The 27,216-nt window shown below is 41.5% G+C and overlaps 1 protein-coding gene across 1 annotated transcript; it reads left to right on the plus strand.

Moving 5' to 3' along the window:
• The first annotated feature begins 9,529 nt into the window (after positions 1–9,529).
• LOC146991345 (neuronal acetylcholine receptor subunit beta-2-like) lies at positions 9,530–25,273 on the plus strand. Its single transcript, XM_085761907.1, has 8 exons — positions 9,530–9,920; positions 13,721–13,866; positions 19,061–19,105; positions 19,207–19,316; positions 20,062–20,588; positions 21,966–22,456; positions 23,046–23,191; positions 24,941–25,273. The coding sequence occupies exons 1-8, from the start codon at positions 9,803–9,805 to the stop codon at positions 24,954–24,956; spliced, it is 1,599 nt and encodes a 532-aa protein (XP_085618033.1). The 5' UTR covers positions 9,530–9,802; the 3' UTR covers positions 24,957–25,273.
• The last annotated feature ends 1,943 nt before the right edge of the window (positions 25,274–27,216 follow it).

A 27,216-nucleotide genomic window follows, 5' to 3' on the forward strand; every position in this document is an offset into this window, starting at 1 on the left:
ATCAGGACATTAAAGGGACACTTCATCCAAAATCAATAATTCACCAATGTTCTACTCACTGTCATGCCAAGGAAGGGTTTGGAGAACTTTTGGAGTCATCAAAACACTTTTGGAGTTCCGGGGGGGGGGTCCGGCTGGCAACGGATTTTCATATAATGGCAGCGGATAGTGCTCACTTTTGAACATCCAAATACCTCCATACTGCTCGTCCGTACTGACCCAAATGTCCTGAAGAAGCCACATGAAAAAGTTGTTCGGAAAAAATTAATTTGATCTCTGTTTATACTGTAGCCTTGTTGTAGTAGTAGCTCCCAGTGGCTCTGTTGATGTTTGTGCACATGCGCAAGATTTGCTGCGAGATGGTTGTAAACCATTGGATGTTTGATGTAAACACGGAAGAACATCTCGCAGCAAATCTCACCCAGCCACTGGGAGCTACTGCTACAACAAGGATAAAAACAGATCAATTTTTTTTTTTTCCGAACAACTTTTTCATGTGGCGGCTTCAGGACACTTGGGTCAGTACAGACGAGCAGTATGCAGGTATTTGGATGTTTCATAGTGTGTGTTTTGGACGATTCAAAAGTGAACTCTATCCACTGCCATTATATGAAAATCCGTTGCCAGCCGGACCCCCCCTGGAACTCAAAAAGTGTTTTGATAACTTTGAAGGTTCTCCAAACTCTTCCTTGGCATGATGGTTAGTAGAGAATTTGAGAATTATTGATTTTTGGTGAAGTATCCCTTTAAGGTGGCTGTGGCATTATTACTTAAACCTGAGGTGTGTCAGAATAGAGTATACGTTTATTTGTGTTTAATCAAATCACCACACAGCTGAACCAGGCTTATATAATACTCCAGCACAGGAATACTGTTGTCAGTACACAAAGAAGGGTAGGAACGGTGGGCTAGGTGGAGGACCCATCTGCTTATTTTTACCACGGGCCCCCGCAGCTGGTTAATGAACTAGCATGACTCATAAGGAAGAAACAATGAAATAATGCTGCACCAATGCACACATGATTAGTGCCTCAATATTTATCATCATTACTTTTAATTAGTCACTTTAAAACCACTATGTGCAGTATAATTAGGACCTTCTGTTTCAGGAGTAGGTTTATATCATTACTGCCATCTAGTGGCAAACATTATAAGATAATGGCCTCATGATAAGTATGCAGCTTATGCAGTTTTTCCAGGGTCAACTTGGCTTCAGTGACATATCAAGGTAGCAGTGGTGAAGTTTGGATGAATTTCTGCCTTAGTGCCCCGAGAGTGCAAGTTCACAAAATTTTGAGTGTGTGCATCAACTTTTCCACCATCCATCACACGGATCCAGACTGACAGGTTTAAACTGAGTCACTGTCTGATGTTTGACTGAACTGATTTGAAGAGAAGTGTTTTGAGTGATTGTTTGAACCAGATCCAACTTTCTCTCGAGATGGTTCAGTGAGGTGGTAGGTGTTGTTTACACTCAGAGTCATCTAATCCACCTAAACTGGTTGAAACACTGCCAAAACACCAGGAAATGTGATCAGATACACCCTGAGAAAAGCTGTGCCAGTAAAACAGATTAATGAATGACTATAAATCTCATCTGATGCAAATTTAAATGTAGATGCCTGCCGTGCGTAGATACGCCCTCCACTGCTGCTGGAGCTGAGGTCGTCCAGCTTCCCCCTTCCTCCCACAGCTGACAGCCTTTAACATGACCCCGACAATCACAGGTTAAAACTGTTTAAATTACAAATAATCAGTGACTGAGTGATGGGAAGTGTGGCAGCATAAAATATAAATGAAAATATATAACATTAGATGCTGTAAAAAGGTTATTCAGCCTACTGCATTGGTTATATTGAATTCATGTCCTTTTATATGGACAGTGTTAAAGGGATAGTTCCGTTTTTTTGAAGTGGGGTTGTATGAGGTACAAATGGCCACTAAGTATAATATCTGCAGTAGAAAGGTCTCTGCCCCACCCCACCCAGAATCACTTGTGCATCGTGCTGCACTGAGACACAGGCAGTAAATGGCTGTGAATGAGGGACGATTAATCAGCGTATTTTTGTCCTGTCTCTAAATACTACACCAGTTCAAGAGTAAATTAAATTAAACATAGTGGCATTTGTACCTCATGCAACCACAGTTTAAAAAAAAACTGAACTATCCCTTTAAGATATAATGTTAGCATTTTGTTTGACCTTTTATTTACAGCAGTGCTTTTTTGCACAGTAATGACCATATTGTGCTGCAAAATAGATGCTAATGGATCTACACCATGTGATGTTTGTGTTCATGTCCAAGTATTTTTTTAATAGTTATATTTACCTGGTATGTGAAGAATTAAAAATACAGAAAATGAACTTAGCAGGATGTGACTGAAGCCTGAGGCCAGAATGGAAATAATAGTGTTTGCGCTGACACGATATGATACAGGGTCTAGTGAATTGATCCCCTCGGGTCTGATGCTTTGTGCCTGACCTGTGTGAATACAATCATCAGCTACAGTATGTGGAGGCTTCAGTCCTGTTCCATCTGCTTCCTGCTCTATATACTGGTTTGTTTTGCTCCATCCCACTTCCCCCATGCATTAGGCTAACTCTTCCAGTGCCACTCATATTCATTTATCTTTCCTCCGGCCACTCAGCCTGGTGTTTTTCTGGATGTCAGTCAACTACCTCTGGCTTACTATGAGGTGACTTTACATTAGGCTACTACTCATGAGTCTGTAGTGACTCAGGATCTTAGGCTCTGATTTTTTGGTAACACTTTACAATAAGGATCCCTTAATTAACGTTATTTTGTACATTATTAAGCATCAATATATAAACTAATGTGTTAATTAATGCTGATTAATGCATACATAATGATAACTAATTACATTATTCAACTTTTATTATTACTTAATAAGTTATTAACTAACTTTGAGTAGTAAACATTAATTAACTGCTTACTAATAGGCTACATTAATTAGTGTGTTTCCTAATCCTAAGTAATACATAATAATGATTGTTAATATATCTGTAAACAGTTAATTAATGCTTAATAATGTACTAACTAACCTTAAAGCAACACTATGTAGGATTTGTGGTACTGGTACTCTGGTTAAGAAGAGCAACTGTCTGCTGCTGTGTCTTTCCCAATGAAGCACAGTAGCCTAGTAGTGAATTTTTTACTGGTACCGGCGCCATTGCCGCTGCCGCTGCCGCCATCATTACCGGTATCAGTCATTATAATAACGTCATTATAATACCAGTATACTGGTACCGGTGCAGTCGCCGCTGTCATTACCAGTACCGGCGCTGGTACTGGCACCGTTGCCAGTAGCTGTTGTTGTTGCCTGTACCGGTACCAAGCAAAGCTCCAGAGGCTCGAGGGAGGCTGGTCGGCCGTGCTGCCCAGCACAGGGCGCTGGTGTGTGGGTGAGAGGAGCAGGGAGACTCACCACGGTGTTCCTACCCGTGCAGGGAAGTTACATAGTGCAGTTTCAGCTGACGTGACCCCGCTCAGGCTGCAGTGGTGGCACCATTCATCCTATTAACCATTTTTCTACCACTTGAATGAGTTTAGAAACATTATTTTAAAGGGATAGTTCAACATTTTGGCAAATTGGCCCATTGCCATAATCGCTATAGTCATAGCAGTAGGTTCATTACCTTTAATTGTAGGTGTAAGCTATTTTCAGTACGGCGGAGCGCAGCAGCTGGCTGCTCAGAGCTACGCTATGGAGGCTAACGGAATTTCTTGGTTTCCCTCATTAAACTCATCAAATTCAACATCCCAAAACTCCACAGCGCTTTTGTAGACAAGTTGTGACCTGCACAACCACCACGCTATGAGATAATGACGGAACGATACGAAACGGAGCCGTTTTCGAGGTAAATACAGGGTAAATACGGAGACTGCTTGCTGAAAAACTGTCCCTGAACGCAACGCGCATCAGTGGTTTTGTATGAATTTACCTCGAAAACGGCTCCGTTTCGTATCGTTCCGTCATTATCTCATAGCGTGGTGGTTGTGCAGGTCACAACTTGTCTACAAAAGCACTGTGGAGTTTTGGGATGTTGAATTTGATGAGTTTAATGAGGGAAACCAAGAAATTCCGTTAGCCTCCATAGCGTAGCTCTGAGCAGCCAGCTGCTGCGCTCCACCGTACTGAAAATCATGGATGCAAACAGCGCGCCGAAAAGCGAAACTCGCTTTTTTCATGACCAATTAGGTGACTTGTGTGAATCGTTCAGATCCGAAGAGTTTTTGTTTTTGGGAGGGGGGGGGGGGGGTCTCAGCGTCTCAGCTGGGGTCAGTAAAATGTTTTTCTAACAGGCTGACAGTGACAATCACGTGAAACTGAGGTGAACTCATTCATGGTCTCTGATTATACTGATAACAGCCGACCTCCAATGTTGACGCGCGACGTGCGCGCTCATTAAAGCGGCGCGTATCCGCGTGCAGTCGGTGCGACGGCGACGCTGTTTTTCCCCCCGTGCACCGTGGAGCTGTGGCCGCGGACATGCACAGTTCCCTACGTTGCTGTGTCAGGCAGGTGTTTCCACGGAGCTCTGCCCCGTTTCAGAGGTGAAGGAAGCCCTAAAGACGTCGCCTCCGCGATGTAGAATGTGTTCAATTAAAGTGAAACTAACACATTATATAGGCCTATATGTCCATTACACACTGAATGAAACATCCCATGTCTTTATTAATTCAGTTTATTTTAATAGTAATAATTATGACTAACATTCAGTGAAGACCTAAAAATCAGTATCTCCAAAATGGAAATATTGCAAAGGATTTTTTTTTTTTTAAGCATTTTTAATATAGAAATGTTGGCCTTCTGAAAACTATGTCCATCTATTATGCACTCAATACTTGGTTGGGGTTGAACTACTGGAAACTGACTTTTCCGTGATATTGCAATGTACTTATTTGTTACTGGTGAGCCCCCCCCCCCCCCCTGGAAATTCCTCTCTTTTTTGGTCCTGACCCGTTTGCATCCCTGGAAAATAGCTTACACCTACAATTAAAGGTAATGAACCTACTGCTATGACTATAGCGATTATGGCAATGGGCCAATTTGCCAAAATGTTGAACTATCCCTTTAAGGTCGAAAAACTACATAGTGTTGCTTTAATTAAGGGACCCTTATTGTAAAGTGTTACCAATTCATTTATTTATTTTGACACTATTATTCAAAGCTTGGCTTCTATTGAAAACATTAACCTATATTTTATGTGTCCTGGGTGTCCCTCAGCTACACACTGCTCGTCTGATTTAGCTGAATATTTATCTGCAGTCCTTTAGTAATTTTGACTCATTTTCATTTTGTTTTGTTATTTTTATACATTATTTTCATATTCATTCACAATACCTACCGAGTCGACCACTACCTAGCACCACCAACTGAGACGTGTGAGATGAAACCCCTACACGTTTCCAAAAAATCAGTAGCCTCATTGCTGTAACCTGATCTGGGTCATGTTTAGCCTTTCACCAGTAGTTGAACTTTTGCTATATGAGGCTCAAGTTATCAAAGAGACTGATCATTTATTAGATACTGTCACAGGGAAATTATGAACTTTGTTAATCTTCCTTCACACATGCACTCCATTCAGTATTTTGGGAAATTTTTTTGCCCAGTTTCCATTGTGATACAGATCATTATATGGTTATATGATTATATGGTCTGCATCTAAAACCCCTTAGGCACCAGGCTGCTGCAGACATATATTTAAAGATGCCTGATAGATAATAGTGTTAGACACCAATGAGCTGATAGTCTTTGAGTTTAAAATAGTTTAATTTTCAGCTATGTGAAAAGGAAGTGTTTTTTTTCCCACATCCTGTCTGGTATTCATCTGTATAATGTTAAGATATGAGATAAGACAAAATGTTTTTATTGTCACTGCATTTAGATACAATGAAATTGCAACTGCCTATCACAGTGGTATTTCAGCCTACACACATACAATCATTGCACATCATAAAACAGAAAATGCTGCTCAACATAAAACAAGAATATGTATAGCTGCTCATGTTGTACACACATATACAGGTAGCAAAGTGTTCCCATGTGTACAGTATTTATGTATTTGTATGTATCTAGTGTTTGTTCCAAGTGAAAACAAACACAATGAGGAAAAAGTGAACAAATAGTTTGACTTTCCAATTATAACAAACCTCCATTGGAGCTGCTCATTGGCTAACATCAGCACACTCACTCACTCAGGTGGGACTGTGTGTGTGTACGTGTATGAAGAAGGGAGGCGGTTTTCTACAGGCTCAGCAATCTTTCCGGCGTGCACACTCAGCAGACCTTATCTGGATAAATAAAGACTAAAAGCTCACGAGTGTGGAGCTCCAATAGTGTGACCCCCCCCCCATCCTCCATGTAATATGTTGATATATGGGTCCCACCATGTGCCGCAGTTCTTTCCTGACTGTAAACATATAAATATGGCAGGTAGGATCTTGGCGCTTTCACTCAGCAGCCTGAACCTGCCTGTATGAGACAGAGGCGGTGATGGAGCGGCAGACTTACAGAGGGAGGATGCTGTGAAATGCCTTAAAGCATGTGGCGCTCTTGTGCCAGTTAACTTGACTGAGGCAGACACACACTTCCATTACAGCAGATTGAAATCTCCACTGGGCCGTGTAAGAGATAAATGTGTTAGTTATATGGCCTGGACTGTGAGGGATTTACACACATGCTAAACCCATCAATAACGCCACAGCAGTAAATCTCCCTCCAGTTTTTGTTTTGACATTATTATTGCTGTTTTAGAGGATTATCTTGGGGGTGTAGCCTACGTGTGAGGTGGGGGCTTGTATTCACACATTCTGCATCGAAAAATAACTGAGAAAGAAAAAAAAAGAGTCAGTTATCAGCTCATAATTGGTAATATATGTTTCCATTTCCATTAATCATTTTTAAAACATTTAAAAACACGACCACATGTTTTATTGTGTCTCAGAAAAGACATATATATATTGAGAACACATCCAGGTCCCATCAAGGCTTGTGTCTGTTAGCCCCTGAATCTGCGATGGATTATTCATGAGCTACAAGCAGAAATGTCTAAAAGAGGTGCAGTCTGTTCATGTCTTTTACTCTTCATTGCTTTCACACCCGAGTCTTTTCTCCGTTTTCTCTGTGACTTCTTCAGCAGAGTGGCCGTGCGACACGACTCTCCTCTTACTGCGCTGGCATATCATATCCACGTGCACCCGCACCAGTACAACTGTTAAAAATACTCTGTGTGAGCTCACAAATATGAAAAGCAAGCCCACACATGTATGCAGCAGGAATGAGTAGATTCTATATAGAGCCTCTGAGGTAAGCTAGATAACGTGGGAGAGGGAGATGAGCAGCAGACAGCAGCTCTCCCAGGATAAACAGAGGGAGTCACAAATAGCCTCGCAGATCACATCCATGTTTTAATGTCAAGAAAAAGGACTGATATTTACAGTGACAGTTATTCTACAGACATTAGACATGAAATGTGCTGAAGGTGAATAAAGGAACAAATCTTGTCACTATGCACAGTGGTGAGTGTGTGGTGACGAAGGGGGGTTTCATCTCAGATTTAACATGTACATACATGTGAGCAGGAGGCCAGTCCTACAATGTATACAGCTGTTGTGATGTGGGAACTTGAACCTCTCAGCAAATTAAATTTTTCAGTAGGAGAAGAGGCAGTTGTCAATAAGTAAACAGTTGTTAGTGTCAGCAGGTGAATTTCCAGATGTTGGTGATCTGACTTTTTCCAGATGAAGGCTAATCCTCACTGAGGTCAGAGTTCAGAATGTGGAGCAGTGACCTAACAACTTTTAGAGCTACTTTTTCCACACTGTACACAGTACAGAGAGACAGCTAACATTGTGATCACTATCATCATCATCATCATCACTTTATTGAATGTCCCTTGAAGGACAATTTGATTTGCAGCAGACATCTGTCAGCCAGGCAGTCATACAAGCAGAAGACATAAAGCATTATTCATAGAACATAGGGCATGATTTCATCACATTTTATCAACACATCAGGTGATCAAGTACACGTTGTTCAACACGTTTACAGGCAGCTAGTCAGTACAACAGTTGTACATCTCATAAAAAAAATTTAAAGTTGACATATTCGGCCCCTTTTCCACAAATTAAAATAGTTCCCAGGTGTCTTAAAGACATGTCTGTGACATGCTTTGGTCAAAATACCCCAAAGATCAAACATCACAGCTCTTTTCATCCTCTCAAAACAGCCCTGTTCAGAACAGCTGGTTTCAGAGCCTGTCCCTTTAAATGCAAATGAACCACTGCTTGCCCCGCCCCTTCTACTGGTACCAGGTAGGGGTGGAGTTATGTAAATTCTAAAACTAGTTACATCACTGGAAGACAACTGAGGGAACAGCTTGTAAAACCACACAGATTTCAATCTAGGGAGCCTGAAAATTACAATTTTTTTTTTTTTTTTTTTGCCAATTCTTGCATTTTGGGGGCCAGAAGGCAAGACAAACACCCAAATATAATATATTTGGGTGTTTGTCTTGCCATATTATGGAAATGTCACTTTTTGAAGGCTCTTTAATAAAGAGCCTTCAAAAAGTGACATTTCCATAATATGTCCCCTTTAATAATACTTGTCATAAGACACCCTTCCGACATTCCATACATCTAAGTGATGTGTGATGTAAGAAATTAAAGTGAAAACAATACAATGTGATGTAATGTAATACACACTGCAGCAGACTGTTATCAAATATCCATACCCAGTCTACACATACAATAACAAACCACTTATTGTAGGTGCCATTAAGAGCAGCAGCAGCAGCAGCAGCAGCAGCAGCAGCACTCTGTTTGACAGCCTGCTCCACTCATCATAATGCTGATGCTCAAACTAAGCTTGAACACACCTGTGCCTAAATAATCAGCTTAAAGTCACCAGCGCTTATTATGATGCTTGTTATATAAATGTGAGAGTAACAACAGGTGAGTGAGGTGTGTTTCTGTTCACATTCATTAGCTGTGTGTGTGTGTGTGTGTGTGTGTGTGTGTGTGTGTGTGTGTGTGTGTGTGTGTGTGTGTGTGTGTGTGTGTGTGTGTGTGTCGTTTCTCTTCAAAGCATCGAACAGGGGCCAGTGCGGACCGGCAGTTGAACATCAGTCCAAGCCCGCGTGACGCGAGTGTTTCCCACTCAAGGGGCTCAAACCGTACACACACCCCTCCCCTCTTCCTCCTCCTCCTCCTCCTCCTGCTGCGGCTGCTTCTCTCTCCGGCTTCTCCTCCGCTCTCTGCGAGTTTCATGGGAAATAGCTCTTTGAGGACATTAGAACTGGAGCAGTATTAGTTACCCCGAGGAAGCCACGCACCCCCCGGAGGCGCACCCTGAACTTTGAGTTGCGCCACTTTCTTTCTTTTACGCACCAAGAACTTGTGTGCGCTTTGGCGGTGGAGAGAGCGCGAACTCAGCGCAGGTGAGCGCCGGTGCTTTCCATCCTGAGAGGCAGAAGTTGAGCGATTATCTTTTATTCTGTGTGGACAACATCAGCTCGCGCTCATTTGACATTGTTGGATTTGGCTCGAGAGCGTTTTAAACTGCTGGTTAGTGGCCGAGGCGGATGCGCACCATGAGCAGCCCGGCTCCTGTAGTACTAGGCTGTAAAAGAAACGACCAACATGTTGTCTCTGGTGAATAAACATTTCCTACAGATAAGCTCTCTATCATAGCTGCTATCTACGCAACAACTGAGCGGACAGCTGAGGCTGGAGGTGAAGGGCTCGGCCGCTGTCACACGACGGAGTCTGTGCGCCGATGATCTTATTTCTCTTGTGTGGAGGAGCATCCGGGAAAAGTAGAGAGTTTGTCCAGGGAAGAAGAGAGGAGATGACTACCAACACTCTGCTCCTGTTCTTCATCCTCTCTATCACTAGTAAGTTGCTTGATATTACTCATGTTTCTACCAGACGAGTGTGATGGTGTGATAGGATGAAAATATAGTCTACTGTTAGAAAAAAAAAGTTTCTTCCCCTTCATTTTCTTTGTTAACTTTGAATGAGGTTCTGTGATTAAGACATCAAAACATCAATCCAGCCTCTCTCTCTCTCTCTCTCTCTCTCTCACACACACACACACACACACACACACACACACACACACACACACACACACACACACACACACACACACACACACACACACACACACACACACACACACACACACATACACACACAGACAAGAAGTTTCTCTGACAGTCACGTGCAGCTCACATTAAAGGAGACACTAGTGAATGAGACTTTAAACTTGACCTTTAATCGTTCTTGCATCTTTCTTACTCCTTCTCTTAGCTTTTAACTGAGACACCACTCACCTAGAAGTTCTTTGCTGTGTAAGAACAGGTGATTCTCTATATGTTGAAATGGTTTAGTATTTGAAATATTTTTCTGGACTATTTAGCTAAGTAATTTACAGTAAAAAAAACTTGAATTTGTCATAGCATAATCCTAAACATTTGACAATTTTACTGTATCTCAGAGACATAATTATTCTACTAAAAACTGAAATGACATTTGTCTTTACCAGAAATATCCATGTTTACTGTAATATATGAAGCCTTACAGTACATAAGTGTGTAATGTATGTGTATGTGTAGGACCTAAACTGCTATAATATTGAGGACATCACCTTGTGTTGCTGAGTGATGTTTGGTATTTAAGTTTTCTTTTACAGCATGAACAAATCTTTAGTTGCAAATATCTCATGAGCTGTCATTGTATTCTATGAAATCTAATTCACACTGATTATACGTAAATCATCACTTGAACAAAAATGGGAGAAAAAAAGAAGACACAAACAGACTCAGAGGACCACCGTGTTTCCCTAAAAGAGGGGATGTGGTACGTCTTTGTTGTGTCTGAGTTTTTGAATCAAAAGTAGTCACAATTCTCCTCACAACAATTTTTAGCTCTGAGGGTTTTAAATCTGTGTGTGATGTCCGCACGCTGAAAATACTTGTAAGTACCAGCAGATGGGTTCTTTGAATAATTTACAGAGGGCTATTTTTTCGACCACAAAGAGAAACCTGTCTAGTGTCTTTAAGCAGAACACCTCAAAATGGGAACTTCCTTTCACCAACCCGAGCCTGTGTTTCATGGACTGTTGGGTTTTCCATCCTTTACCCATGAAATAAAGCTTGTAGACGTTGTTGGGCTTCGAAAAAAAACAAAAACCCCCCCCAAAAATGAACAAGGCGAAAAACCATATCAGGATCATCGCTGTTCATATCCGCTCTACAGGAACAGCAGGACACTGACAGAGATCAGGTATGACAGGTAACATAGTCACGGATTATTCTGCAGCATCCATCAAAGCAATGATACCCTCAAGAACAGGTCTAAATTATTGAAATGATGTAATACACCAAGAGGGCGCATAGCACTTCCCTGTGTCTTCCGCCATGTTGTTTTGAGTGTTTGTGTTTCCCTGAAGGCCTGTCGCTCTGACCAGGCTTTGCACTATGCTATGATGGTTGCCACCAGCCTGATCATTTACTGCTGAAACACATAGAGATTAAAAACACAAAGAGGAGAGCCTGCACATTATAATAGTGTTTATTTTATTTTATTTTATTTATTTTTTTTACTGTAAATACAGTGTACCACTGAGAAGTACACTAATAATGCAAGATATAGTCATCCAAATCAGATTTGTATAAATCAGACACTGAGCTTTACAAGCATTGGATTTAACCTATACAGCCCCTTGGTTCCTATTTATGATAAACCAAGCTAATCAAAGAGGATGATCAGTGTTCAGTCTCCTCCCCTAACTTTCAATAATAAAGCAAACTAGAAAATTTCCACTCGGGAAATTTTGAATGGGCCACGGGAGCTACTGCGGGTTGTGCCATCTCTGTCAACATGGGAATCAAACCCACGATCTTAAGGTCAAGACAGAGATACATCAGACACATGATCATCTTTCTATAAGCACTGATATGGAGGAGCTGTAACCACAGGGCACTGGTCCCTGCAGCTATTTCATAGCTGTTGGGACCAGTGCCCGGTGCGATTGCCCGTGGCCCTAACAAGCATATGAGACTTGCTCCAGTCTACCAAACTATTAAACAAGAGCTTGTAGGGCACATTAAAGATCATCATTACCTAATTTAAAGAAGTAAACATAAATCAAACCACAAGTTGGAAATTTAATGGTGGTGACATTGAAATCACAAGACAGAAGTGTGTATATTTTTCACAGCTTTTTCATTCTCTGTGTTGTGCTCATGTGTAAACATTTGTTTGTCACAGGGTCAATGTTGTATTCATGTATATTCATGTAAAATATTATTGTTATTTGGATTTATATGCGTGTTTTAACATGGACCCCAGGAAGAGCTGTTGCATGACTAACAGCTAATGGGGATCCAAATCCTACTCCAAGGCTTAACCCAAGGCTAAGACACTTACTGGCTAATTAGCAAATGGGCAATCCAACCTGGTGGAGAGTGCAGACATTGATACCTGTCAATTAGTGCGAACACATCATACTAGGATTGTGTTAAAAAAAACAAGAACTCTCAGGTTCTTTAGTCAGCAAGTTATAATATCTGTCCGATTCTTTGCATGAATGATCCTCCAAAAGGCTCCAACACACACAACTTCTTTGTTTATGTCCTGTATATACAACATATTACACTGTAATCTTATCTAATCTAACAAATAACCACTCATGTTCTTAAAAGAGGACATGCAGCTGCACTGTGGCCACGTCAGATTAAATCAACCTTCAGTTTCACCAACATCCTTCTGTCACATTAACATGTTCTTCAGGTTCTCACTTAATGAGACATCCTGTATCCTCAGGTTACAATAATCTGCAGACTGAAGAGTTTACATTCAGCTCTAATAGAGTCTCTTCCTCCTCTCCCCTTCCAAACAGCTGAAAAACATCAGTGTTAACAGTGACATGAAAACATGAAGCAGCATGAGTGCTGCTGACGGGAGAACATCTATGCTCAGTCAGCCTTCCCTGCATGTAATCTTACAAAAACAGACAATTCATGTGGCACAGAGGGGGTGAAGCAGTCCAGATATTAAACGCTCTCTGCGCTGTTGTCAGTTTGTTTGACAATGTAGACATAATGGCTGCGGAAGCCAAGAGAGTGGGTCAAAAGCATTTTGCTTTTGACTTATTCATACAATCACTTTTACATAACCAATAATTTAGGGCTGAGGAAACACAAAGCTTCAGGGATCCTCTCACAGGGATGGATGCATGACTGCATTTTTGTTTGTGCTCTTGCTCTGAAACCCTGCAGTAAAGCGTGAGACTGCAAAATGCACATACACACACACACACAAACCCACACACACTCAAAATTACCGAGCATACATGATTCAGCCTTAATACCCTTTGGTAAATTGACTTCATTTACAGCCAACTTGTTTATTGTTCATCATTCATGATGACACCACTGGACTGAAAACATACTGTGACAGAGAGAATATCAAGCTTGGAGCTGCAACCACGCACAGGCTGTGGTGACATTTTTATATTCAAAGTAACACTGAAAGGAAATTGCACAACCTCTTCTGCTATTGGACAAACACGTGGCCTTTATTTAATTAGGACATTTATGTTTGGCTTACTGACAACGTTCCTTCCCAACAGAGCAGTATAGAGGTACGTTTTAAAGCATATATTCTGCACATGTGTCTTTTCTTGTAGGCAGCAGGGCAGAGAATGCTGAGGAGCGGCTGGTGAACTACCTGTTGGGTCCGGAGCGCTACAACAAACTCATCCGACCTGCTGTCAATAAGAGCCAGCAGGTCACCATCTCCATACAGGTGTCTCTGTCTCAGCTTATCAGCGTGGTAAGTCAATTTAAATACACAAACATGCACATTTGTATTCATAATTATACAAAATCAGATCCTGAGACTTAAACACCAGCAGGTATTGTTAAAGGCATAGTTCAACATTTTGGCAAAGTGGCCCATTGCCATAAGTAGGTTCGTTACCTTTTTTTTTTTTAAGTATATTTTTTTGGCTTTATTCGACAGCACGGTGAGATAGACAGGAAAGGGGGAGGCAGAGAGAGGGGGAATGACATGCAGGAAAGGTCTGCCCGACGCGGGACTCGAACCGGGGACGCCTACGTTGAGGACTGTAGCCTCTACATGGGGCGGCCGCTTTAACCACTGCACCACGCACCGCCCCAGGTTCATTACCTTTAATTGTTGGTGCAAGCTATTTTTAGAACGGCGGAGCAGAGCTGTGAGCTGCTCAGAGCTACGCTACGGAGGCTAATGGAATTTCTTGGTTTCCTTCAATGAAGGAAACCATCGAAACCTTCAATGAAGGAAACCATTGAAACCTTCAATGAAGGAAACCAAGAAATCAAACTCATCCAACAACTCCAAAATGCTCTAGTGGACAAGTTGTGACCTGCACATTCACCACTTTATGAGATAATAACGGAACGTTACGAGACAGAGTTGTTTTCGAGGTAAATTCATGCAAAACCGCTGATGCGCGTTCCTGTCAGGGGCAGTTTTTTGGCAAGCAGTCTGTAGCCTCCGTAGCGTAGCTCTGAGCAGCTCGTGGCTCTGCTCCGCTGTTCTAAAAACAGCTTGCACCAACAAGTAAAGGTAACGAACCTACTGCTATGACTATAGAGATTATGGCAATGGGCCAATTTGCCAAAATGTTGAACTATCCCTTTAATAAAGTGATGTATCCCCCATTTGATGATTAGATTAAATGAGTACTGGTGGGGTTTGTTAGCAGACATAAGAATAGTATATGAGCTGGACCACGGTGCACAAATGACACCTCTGCAAATCTCCCACCCACACTGAGTTCACCCTGGGACCTTTTTTTTTGTTTTGCTTTGTTTTGTTTTGTTTTCTCACCTAGACCCGACAACTTGGATTCACATCTTCAAAAGCCCCTAGCAAGTCTTGTCCAGTTTACTTATTAAAGTCCCTGAGTATACTGGGTCATCCTGCACATGCAGTTTGCCTATAAAAATTGCATTGCATTCCTGCATGACCTCATAACAAACATTATACGCCTGCTAATCTGGTGTCGTGGTCATCATTAACCCAACAGAGACAGCATCACAGATATGCTTGATGACTTGTTTGAAAAAAGCTCCATCTACACTATGTAATCGCTTTAATTAAACTTTGTGTTATACCTGCTTCACTACAGTAACTTGGCCTGGTCTCCCTTTAGCTTTGTGGATATTTTAAAAAGCACTGAATAAATATTACATTATTTTGTCCTATATAATAAAAACAAAATAATAATTTATCATCCTGCCAGAGTATAAAAACATGCAGGTTAGAGGCACTGGTGGGTGGCTGTCTGTTGCCTGCAGGTGTGGATGGGTCTGAACCTGTTTGTCTGTCTCTTTGAGTTATCCCTGTGATAGACAGTTGACCTGTCTTGGGTGTGCAGCACCCCTGCAGTCTGTCCCTCTCTGTGGGATACACACCAACTTCACCCCAGTCTCATGGAAAAGTCATTTACAAAATGGATAGGTAGATATTTGTTGAACTTTTCCTTCTTTTGATTTATTTTATTTAAAGAAATCCATCTCTGGCTCATCCATGTTTTTGGAATATTGACTTCTTCCTGTTATTCAGTGTGTGCCATGAACTCTCTGAACTAACACGCTTTAATTCACTGGAGCAAAGGCTTTCCAAGGCTGTGGCAGACCGGTGTGCCAACAAACAAGATGAAAACACACTGTAGAGGTATCAGAGGAATTTGAAACATCCATTACACTCAAGTCTTCACCTTGTTTAGAGGTGTAGTCGGTCCTGGACATATTTAGTCACATTACGGTACACTAGGTGTTACTCAGCCACACTCTGTCAAAATCACTTTCCAGCAACTCTGAACCCATCACACACACATTCACTGTTTCACACTTGGAAGCAGACACAGGAGGCAGTGTGGTTTAACACCTTGATTTAACAGCCATGGTTTGAGGGTATTTAGCAGACACAGGTGGGAGGAAGTCATCTGAATGCAAACCGCAAATCTCAAGTCGTACCCCTTAGTCTTAGTCTCAAGTGAACTCTGAAAAGCAAAACAAGACAAATCATATACACAATTCTGAAGATCAACCAGTCTCCATGTTTACCTCAGATAAAAGATAGTGTTCACGAAAAGCTAAGTTTCACTGTTACAGTCATAAATCATCAGTATTGATTTATGTATGATTTGTGGCTTTGTAGAGTCGGGATCTGTGACTAAGCCAACCAATGCTGCAATTATTATAAGTGTATATCATTATATATTTTCAGTCCTATTATTATTCTTTATTATTGTTGCCTCTGCCAAATGAAAAAATCCTGGATCCAGTTCTGGATTGGATCCACACCAAGACTGAATGAGTTCTTTCCTGGCTCAGGCCAAATCTGTCCTGCAGCTTCACTGCAAATCTGTCCAGTGCTTTTTGTGTAATCCTTGTGACAAACACACACACAAAAGTAACTATGTGGTGGACATAATTATAATAATGAGGCGAATTATGCCTAATGTTTGTCGTAGTGGCTTCCTCTTGTGCTGGCTTCTGCTCGTCCGTTGCTTCCCACTAGATTGCCAGGTCTGTGGGCAACACATTAGAAATTACCCTGTCATGTTTCAAAAACTAAATGTTACTTTTCAACATCTCAACATCTAAAAAAAAACTTACAGAACTAAAATCAAAGTCCAAGCAGGGCTGCCTCAGGCCGAATTAGAGCCCTGAGCAGAATTTAAAATTTAAAAAATCAGTGATGTGTGTGTTGTCAGACCACAGCTCTTGTTGCTCTCTTGCCTCACTTGGTGCTCTTCAATTCAATTGCTTAATTTGCACATATTGCTCAAAATGCTGCCCTATGCACAAATGTGAGGCCCTACTTCTACACAGTGCATGTTCTGCTTTAGGGAGGGGAGACCCTGAGTCTAAGTCTCTGGTCCTTATATTTGTAACTCCGGCCTGACCTGAAGTCATGTAACTCAGGCCCCCACCTCTGGTATTCATGAATCATAAACACCTAGCTTGATGTTTGCTGGTTTGCTAACCTGCTAAGGAGACACAACATGTAGGCTAATGTTACAACTTTGAAGGTCATGTGACCCCACATTCCTCACACCTCTGCCTCTGCACTGAGCTATCAGGTAGCTACCAAACTATCACCCCAACACCAGTGATGGGAATAACGGTGTTACAAATAAACAGCGTTACTAGCAGCACTACTTTTTAAAAAAGTAACAAGTAATCAATAAAGTTACTGTTTCCCCGTTAGAACGCTGTTACCATTACTGGTAATAAAAAGCGCCGTTACTATACTTGTGTCAGGTTTTGTAGGAATGCAGGACCCAAATGCAGGCTATTCACGAACAAAAGGCTTTATTTTTACACACTTGACTTGAACCACGAGGACAAAAACAAACAATGAACAGGGAGACACTGAGGTTAAATACATGACAAATACACAGACCATGACACATTGGAAAACACAGAACTTCAAAATAAAACAGAAACTAAACTGTTTTGCGCTATCAGGTAGCTACTGTACTGTCAACTCAACACACAGATATCAACTTAGATTATTACATTACATATCACATTACTGTGCAAAGTTATACATGATTTCCCAAGACAACTTAAAGGGGAACTAAACCCCTCAGTTTTGGATGACGTGCTCTAAGCTTGAAATTCAAAAAATGCCTTGATTATGGGCGGGACTACAGGAGCACTCTCCGACCCCCCCCCCCCCCCCGCGCCCCATTCACACCCGCGAAATCACACAAAAGAGAAAAAAAAGCAATAAACACACATCGACACTTAGTTCTGCTAGCGCTAACAAGCTACTAACGAGCGACTCTAACAGCACCGTAGTAGCGTGGACACTACTAGGAGAGGACGCCAGAGTCGTGACACAGCATCTACAGCCGATCCGCCGGCTCGTTAGCTCGTTAACGGCTCGTTAGCGCCGGCCGCACTAACGATTCCCATTCAGGCAGCTGTTAGCAGCCGTTAGCCGCAGCAGAGCAGCTAGAGTGCCTAGCAACCGTTAGCGGCAGGCAGCAGCCGGTGCTGATTGGCCGGGGAGCTGGTGGCCGGTGACGAAAGCTGCCTCCAAAACGTCATCTGCCTCCATCTCAGCCAATAGAAAAATTCGATTGTAATAGCCGTGTTTCAACCCATAGAGGGCAGTCACTCTACATTTTTACTACAAAATACACCAAATTGAAATATTTTGACTAAAATGTCAAAAGTTGGACCAGAATCAACTGCACTACCTTATACCCAAATATAATTGTTTTCAGCAGAAAAAAGTGGTTTAGGGGTTTAGTTCCTCTTTAAAGCAGAAGTAAGCGGAATATTTGTGTTAATCACTTATATAGAGTGTTTGGTCTGAAACACGGGTCTGTCAGTCACTCTGCTCTGCTGTAAGCCGAGGAGAAAACTTTCCTTGTATCCTACAACCTTTATCCAATGAGGAGAGAGAACGGCATAAAGGGGCGGTCCTCTCTGTGTGTGCAGCCAAGGGATGTGCATGAATGTGGTGACGTAGGGACGAGGGCGGGGACTGCTAACTCCATCGGCTGACAAGAAGTTAGCCAAAACCACCGGATCGCTTACTTCTGCTTTTAGTTAGATGCACTGTGAAGCATTTCACTGGACCTATTTAACATCTGAAATAAGTCTTAAACTCTGCAGCTGCAGCTTGTAGCCACTATATTTCTCTTCTTTCTTTCTAGCATACATATTTACTCGGAGTGGACACAAAACTGCAGTTCAGCTCTATCTAACTTTGTGACATTTATAAGGTGTTGTAAGGTAGGCTATGTAATCTTGCCCAAGACTCTTTGTGATATTGTGTCCTACCCCTGAAGGCACACTTTGATATTTGGATTTGACCTTTAGTGAGTCTCGCTAAAACCACCGCCACTACACAACATTATGATGATACAACTCAACTCTACTGTTGAGTACAATATTATATATATTATGGGAATTATACACATTGCCTGATTGACTTGACTGGTGTTTTCTTGCAGAATGAAAGGGAGCAAATCATGACCACCAACTTATGGCTGTTTCAGGTACAGTACAGTCTTTGTCACTGCTGAGTTCACCGTGTACAGTTTGTACAGTATGTGGGTGTGTTTGTCAGTAATGGGGTTTGTGAACTCTCTCTGCACAGGAGTGGAATGACTACAGGCTTAGATGGGACCCAGACAAGTATGAAGGCATCAAGAAACTACGAATACCATCAAAACACATATGGCTTCCTGATATAGTGCTCTACAACAAGTACGTACATGTCGCCCCACAAAGAGAAGACCAGTTTTTAAGTGTTTAATTTAAGTGATTAGGTTGTATAATTATGTTGTTTGACTGTCAGTGTAATGAAAAATATGAATAGCCTGTATATGTGTGATCTTGTATTAATGGATTACATTGTGCTATTAATGGAATTTCAGTGTATCATTTAACAATATTAAGAGGTTTGCAGACATTACCATCCAGGCTTTACAAGAGGAATCTATGGCTAAAATAAGCCTGTTCTTTCTATCTGGAAAAATGTTCTGAATTTTCTCCTTTAATTTTTCTTTAACAAACCTCTTTTTGCCGAAATGCAGGGGATTAGTGAATAATCTGTTTATTATCACTTCAGCCCATCACGAGGGAACACTTAGGCTTGTCTGGTTATTAACCGCTGCTGTAAAGGGGGAAACGGTCTTCAGAGCTCAGATGTTTTTAAAGGAACCAAGTGATATTTTGTGAAATAGACTTTTTCACTTTCTTGGTGAGTTTGATGAGAAGATTTAATATGAAGCCAAAGAAAGGAGCTCTTTAGTCTAGTTTAGCAAAATGAATGGAAGTGAAGCTAGCTAGCCAGTTCTATCCAAAAATTGAGCTACAGCAGCAACAACAACAAACTGCATTGAGTTGTACGTTAATGTTTCCTAAATGATCTAAATGATGATGAATTATTTTAATTCATTGTAAAGTGTATCGCAGGTGATCTTTAATCTTACATCTTCTCCAAACACAGTGCTGATGGAGTCTATGAGGTCTCCTTTTATTGCAACGCTGTAGTCTCCAACACAGGGGACATTTTTTGGCTCCCCCCAGCAATCTACAAGTCGGCCTGTGCCATCGAGGTGCAGCACTTCCCCTTCGACCAGCAGAACTGCACTCTCAAGTTCCGCTCCTGGACCTACGACCACACAGAGGTGGACCTGATCCTCACCAGTGACTTTGCCAGTCGTGATGATTTCACGCCCAGCGGAGAGTGGGACATCGTGTCGCTCCCGGCACGCAAAAATGAGGACCCCAACGACATCACCTACCTGGACATCACCTACGATTTTGTGATTAGGAGGAAGCCGCTTTTCTACACCATTAACCTGATCATCCCCTGCGTGCTGATCACATCGCTGGCCATCCTGGTGTTCTACCTGCCGTCGGACTGTGGGGAGAAGATGACGCTGTGCATCTCGGTTCTGCTGGCCCTCACTGTGTTCCTGCTGCTGATATCGAAGATAGTGCCACCCACCTCTCTGGCAGTGCCACTCATCGGTTGGTCATGTTTATGTTTGTCTGTTTAGAGTAGGGGAAATCATTTGTACAAATTCAAGAATGAGGAAAAAACTTAAAGCAGATATCAGTGGAATGTTTTTGTTAATATAAGTCCTAAATAGTCCTATTTTCTGTCAGCAATCACTTACATGAAGTATTTCAGCCTAAACACGAGTCTCTCCGTCACTCTGCTCTGCTGTAACCCGAGGAGAAAATTTTCCTTGTGGGATACAAGTGTTATCCAATGAGGGGAGAGAACGGCATGAAGGGCTGTGTGTGCAGCCAAGGGATGCGCGTGAATGTGGTGACGTAGCACGAGGACCAATTGATGCCTGACAAGGGCGGGGGCTGCTAACTCATGGTGCGTTCAAGGAAACTCGTACTTTGTGTTTTTCCTTCCTGTGAAGTCATACCAGTTCGATCTGGTACGAGTTCACGGGTCGGAAGTTACGAGTGGCCGTTATAGGGAACTTTCACAGACAACAGGACGGTAAAAACACGAGCTACGGGTTACCTGGGACGCTACCAAGTCGTAGTTGTGACTTGAAGCTGTAACTTACGGTTTCAAAAGCCTGCCTTGAACACAGCATTAGCCGAAACGGCCGTGCCGCTGTTATCTGCTTTAACTAAACCAAAAATATGTCAACATTTTTTAGCGAAGACTGCTCTTTGCTTGTGTTGGACATGTTATCAACAACAATTTACAATTCATCCATTATTTAAAGCAGAAGTAAGCGATATTTTTGTGTTAATATAAGTCTTAAATAGTTATATCTTCCGACGGCGATCACTTACATAGAGTGTTTGGTCTGAAACACGGGTCTGTCAGTCACTCTGCTCTGCTCTGAGCCGAGGAGAAAACTTTTCTCGTATCCTACAAGTTTTATCCAATGAGGAGAGAGAACGGCATAAAGGGCTGTGTGTGCAGCCAAGGGATGCGCCTAATGTGGTGACGTAGGGACGAGGACCAATAGATCCATGACGAGGGCGGGGGCTGCTAACTCCATCGGCTGACAAGAGGTTATGGTGCGTTCAAGGCAACCCGTAACTCGTGTTTTTCCGACCTGTGAAGTCGTACCAGTTCGATCTGGTACGAGTTCACGGGTCAGATGGCCGTTATAGTGACTTTCACAGGCAAAACAGGTCGGAAAAACACGAGTGGGTTGCCTGGAACGCTACAAAGTCGTAAGTCGTGACTTGAAGCTGTAACTTGCGGTTTCAAAAGCCTGCCTGGAACGCAGCATTAGCCCAAACGACCGGATTGCTTACTTCTGCTTTAAACACTGAAAAACCAATGAAGGGCAGTGTGATTAAAGGCAGAAAACTATTTATTCCATTATCTGGCCTTATATCTCTCATTCTGTAACTCTCTCTTAGGTAAATACCTGATGTTCACCATGGTGCTGGTCACTTTCTCCACTGTCTGCACCGTCTGCGTCCTCAATGTGCACCACCGCTCCCCGTCCACCCACCATATGCCCGACTGGGTCAAACGTCTCTTCTTGGTCCAACTGCCCAGGTTCCTCCTCATGAGGCGTCCGGGCACGTCCAACGTCCGTGATAAACTCCGCCGGAAGTACGCCAACCGGGGTAACATAGGGAAAAACATCTCCCAGAGCTGCACAGATAAGAAGCAGTACTCCAACATCAGGCTTGGGGGGATCCGCACAGACTCTGACTCTATCTACGTCAACGAGGACTTGGCCCACAAGTTTTGCTGGAGGGTGGGAGACATCCCCGATGGGGGCGGCGGATATTCGGACTTCCGGCGGCCTTTGGCTGTTCAGTGGGATGCAGATCTAGAGGAGGCGGTGGACGGAGTTAGATACATTGCGGAACACATGAAGACAGAAGACAATGATGAAGGGGTGAGAAGATAAAAACTGGTAAAAAAAAAAAACAGGATTAAAGAATGAAAAAAAGGTAGAATGTATTATTGCATGAAATGAGGAAAGATAAGACACACAAAAGCAGATTATGGAGATGGAAGATGACAAAGATGCAATAGGGAGGAATGAGGAGATTAGAGGAAAATGAAGAGGTTATCAGGGCTAGATGAGACATGGAACAGGCCATGTCCTAAATCATTTGGTATTTGCTTTTGTTCCCTTGTGGTATTATTCCAACCTGTCAATCATCTCCCTTTTCCTGAAAATATCAGATATAATCAGAAAACCCCTCATACACTCTAGATTTGAGGCCCTTCCCTTCTACACTTCTCCCCAAACTCCCCCACTTGATAAATATTACAAACTAGTTTTGCAGCTGTAGCCTAATTGCTGATGGCAGGTTCTTCAGAGCTTCCTCTCTTCCTCTCAGTATATGTTAAAATTATAGCCTGAAACACATTCAGTGTCCTGGATCATCTGGAAGCTCCACAACCATACAAATACCATACACACACACCTTTATAGTGTTCACAACCTGCTATGGTTAAACGCTTTGTTTTGGATTCAGATCATAGAGGACTGGAAATATGTGGCCATGGTGATAGACCGTCTGTTCCTGTGGATCTTCATCCTCGTGTGTGTGGTGGGAACACTGGGGCTCTTTATGCAGCCGCTGTTCCAGAGCTATAACACCCCCACTGCTGATGACGCCGAGTGAGTAACACACTAAAACACTCGGTTACATATATTATGACACAATTAATTGACTCTTACATAAATATCTAAGACTTGGAACAAAGAAAGGACTTGGTCTTGTGCAAACATTTTGTAACTCTACCCAAACTGTAGTGAGCACCTGCTGCCTGCACCTCTTGACTTTTAAACTTATGTGTCTGAGAGTGGACGTTTTAACTTTGAAGCAGAGGTCAAACTGAATCATACAGAAGAATGTGTTTTGTTTTGTTATTTCATTTGACGCCTATCTCTGTTACGCATTATAACCATATTATAATGAGTTATAATGCAGTTATAGTACTGTATAACTATAGTTATAGACCGAATCTCCTTGTTGTTTACATTCTACTTCCGGGTAGAAAACCAGCACGTAATTTGAATGAAATCAATAGTAACGAACGAGAGTTTAGCTATAATATCATATTTTTCACGCCCTATCACCGGTTAGACAAATCTGAAATGATTGAAGAAACATTACTATTTCTGTGTGTGTGTTTTGTGTTGCTATGTGTGGTATTTATTCAGTTTGAGGGAATCACAGTGTCTAGAAAGCATCAGTGGCTCAGCTGACAGGGACAGTAGCTAAGCTGACGGCGGTAGCTAAGCTAACATCAGGACGTCAGCTGTTAAAACCCTCCCGTTGTGGGACACGACATGAAACTACTCCAGTTAGCTCAGTCATTGTAACTAAGATATCCGCTGGAGAAAATATTTTTTCATGGAGCGTTTATTGAGTCACTGAGTTATTAAAGTTAAACAGGTAGCTAACCGTTAGCCCGGCTAATCTATGACAACCATGACTAATTACAAAAATGTGCACACATAAATAGTAATGTTTGTCCAATCATTGGTTTTATAGACTTTACAATCATCAGATTAGTCTAAACGGCGATATAGTAACATGAAAAATTAGATATAGCGAAACTCTCGTCCGTCACTATTGTTCTCATGCTGGTTTTCTACCAGGAAGTAGTTGTAAACAACAAGGCGATTCGTCCTATAAACACTCATAAATGATCATAATGCTTTATTACAATAATCATAACACACTATAAAGCATTTTATCATGACTTATAAGGTCAGGTATTATAATATGTTATAATTGTTAGTAACTCGCTGACATTGCCCACATCAATAATGCATTATAAATATAGTTATAATGTGTTATAATTGGCTTATAAGCATGTACAACTATCATTACAAACACTCATAAATTATCATAAGGCTTTATAACAATAAGCATAACATATTATAGAGCATTATAACTCTATTATAGCCTAATACTTGAGCTTATAAGCCATTAAGATGTGTTATGCTTATTGATAATTTTTGAGTGTTTATCATGATAGTTATACACGTTTATAAGGAAATTATTACATATTATAACTATATTTATAATGTGTTTATAACTACAGTTTAACAGTGCTATAACTGCAAAACTCATAAGTGTGGTTATAATGTATTATAGAAATAGGCGTCAAATAAAGTGTTACCAATTTCATTTCCTTTCTGAAATAAAACTTCTAAATTTAAATTAAGCTTTTACTTAGACTTTTGAAACACAGAGATATGGTATTCCTGAACCTACTGTCAGTAATAGGTGTAGCTTATGTACTTAAAAGGAACTACGTATTAGAGTAGCAACTAATATATTTATATACAAATGTCAAAGTTTAGATATGTTATGTCTTAACTTATATTTACCCCATTGTGTGTTTCTTTCCATAGGTATGGAGATTTCTAAATCTCATAGGAACTTAAACAGAAAAGCTACACTGGCTCTAATCGGACTCTGGTGGTTGGACATCACCAGCCACATCAAAGGCAGCCAGATGCACTGGTTTGCATCAGTGGACCTCAAGAACACTTTTTTTTTGTTTTCTACTGCATGGTTTTTATTTTTGCTGGACTGTGCATCTGTTGCAGCTCCACCCTTGTCACAGGCATGACAATCCAAATATACAAAACCAATTAATTTCTATGGAGATGAAATCATCATCGAGCAGAAGCAATGCCTGTGCACAGTTTTTCTCAAACAGTTGCAGAGTATTTTCCCCAATATTAAAGGGTTAGGGGTTAAAGTTTCACAGTGCAGAACAGGATAAACCACATCCACTACAGTGATGAAAAAGTTCTCATCCTGTAAGACCACGAGGCCTGCCCTCCTCTGCAGTGTCATTAATGTGACTAATAAGACTACGTAAGACATAAGCCAGTTGTTCATGTTGGTAAAGCACAATTAACCATATTTTCTCTGTCTCTCCACTTCTCCAACCAAACTCTGTTATTACAAAGTGCAGAATCTTTGTCTGATCCACCTTGTCTATTCATAAAAATATTAATGCGCCACTTCTCTCATCTCATCTCTTTTTCTTGTTCTGCTTCAGAGCTTTGTGCCTCATCTCCACCATCGATCTCCCCCAGCCGCGCGCTGTAACCCGTTAATGCATTGTCTCATTTTGAAGAATGTGTATTCTCCTCTTGCTTCCTCTTTCTGTCTCTTTCCCGCACTCGCTTTGTTATTCTCTTGTTTTCTCTGAAGACCGCTCAAAGAAAACTTGCGCTAAAATGAGAAATGACAAAATGGACTCAAAAGATGGAAGAGGTCTCGTAAAGATGAATGGAAATTCAAACAGCTGTGACAAACTGATCCCTTTGCAGTACAAACATTATGTGTACATATGCACAGACACCTTTTTTTTTTTTTTTTTTTTTTTAATTTCCCATCACTTTTTGAAAGGAAAAGTTGAACTCTGCCTCCATGTACAATAGTCTATACCTCTCTGACAGCTTTTGGCCCTCACTTTTACAACTGCCTTAAACTGTTGCTGAATATCCTGACGATGATCAAGTAAGATAGAAGTGAACTGTAGCAGCACCAGGCTATATACATATTATTAATGAACTTCACGCTGTCTGTACTCTAATGCAATATGTTGAATAAAAAGGCTGTGAATTTTATGTTTTTTGCTGACCATGTCTCACTCTCTCTCTCACTGCAACAGAGTCACAGATGTAAATGATACAATCAATGATTTAATGCTTTGCTTTGAGGGCCCTGGTGTTGCTATTATAAAACATTATGCCTCGGGAAAGAATTTCTCTCTCAGGCTACCATTGTTCATTATTTTGTGGCATTTTTTGTACATACAATTATTCAGCACTGTGAATGCTTTCCAGGAAAGACTGGCTGTATTTGTCCATTCAGATTGCATACAAACCTTTTTTATGATCTGTTTTTTTTGTAGCATATCATAGTCCATACAGCATGAGGAATTTGTGCACAGATTTTATTCACACTTTCTCAATCACTCTAACCCTAACCCCAATCAACTGCTCTAAGTCTTTGCAAAGTTAAAGGACAATTCCAGGCGAATTCAACTAGGTCTAAAAGAAGGAATCTGAAGATTTTCAGTTTAATTGCTCCTGTTTTGCGGTAGTTGTGTCTGTCCCCGCATCGCCACGGCAGCAATGAATGGGAGCGGATGCAAGTTCCGCTGCTTAGGCTGTTTACATCCCTCAAAGCCGTAATTTTTTCCACAGACAGCGTCAGATGGCGACTCAAACATGCACCGAGAAGTTTATTTACTTCAAGCAAGCCGACATGTTTGTAAAACTAGATCTAATTCAAAGTCTCCCAGAGTCTCGCGCGAGACCCAAGTTGCAGTGCTGGTGTATTCAGGTGCAGTTGGAGTTACCGTTTGTGTCATAAACACAGGAATATCAACTCTTTACTTGCTTCAAGTGTACATTTTTTTTCCACAGACAGCGTCAGATGGCGACTCAAACATGCGCCGAGAAGTTTTTTTTACTTGAAGCAAGTCAAGAGTTGATATTCCTGTGTTTATGACACAAACAGTAGCTTTCCCCGCTGCACCTGAACACACCGAGCACGGCAACTTGGGTCTTGCACGAGACTCCGGGAGACTTTGAATTAGATCTAGTTTTACAGCAGTAAACAGCCTAAGCAGCGGAACTTGCATCCGCTCCCATTCATTTCTGCC

The sequence above is a fragment of the Trachurus japonicus genome, chromosome 1, assembly GCF_045865225.1.
Source record: "Trachurus japonicus isolate A0001 chromosome 1, Traja_1.0".
NCBI lineage: Eukaryota > Metazoa > Chordata > Actinopteri > Carangiformes > Carangidae > Trachurus > Trachurus japonicus.

Excerpts from the sequence above, each read along its gene's own strand:
- LOC146991345 (XM_085761907.1), top strand. The coding sequence starts at position 9,803 with ATGATCTTATTTCTCTTGTGTGGAGGAGCATCCGGGAAAAGTAGAGAG. Across the intron at positions 20,589-21,965 it reads TCTGGCAGTGCCACTCATCG|GTAAATACCTGATGTTCACC; the intron begins GTTGGTCATGTT and ends ACTCTCTCTTAG. Across the intron at positions 22,457-23,045 it reads CAGAAGACAATGATGAAGGG|ATCATAGAGGACTGGAAATA; the intron begins GTGAGAAGATAA and ends TTTTGGATTCAG.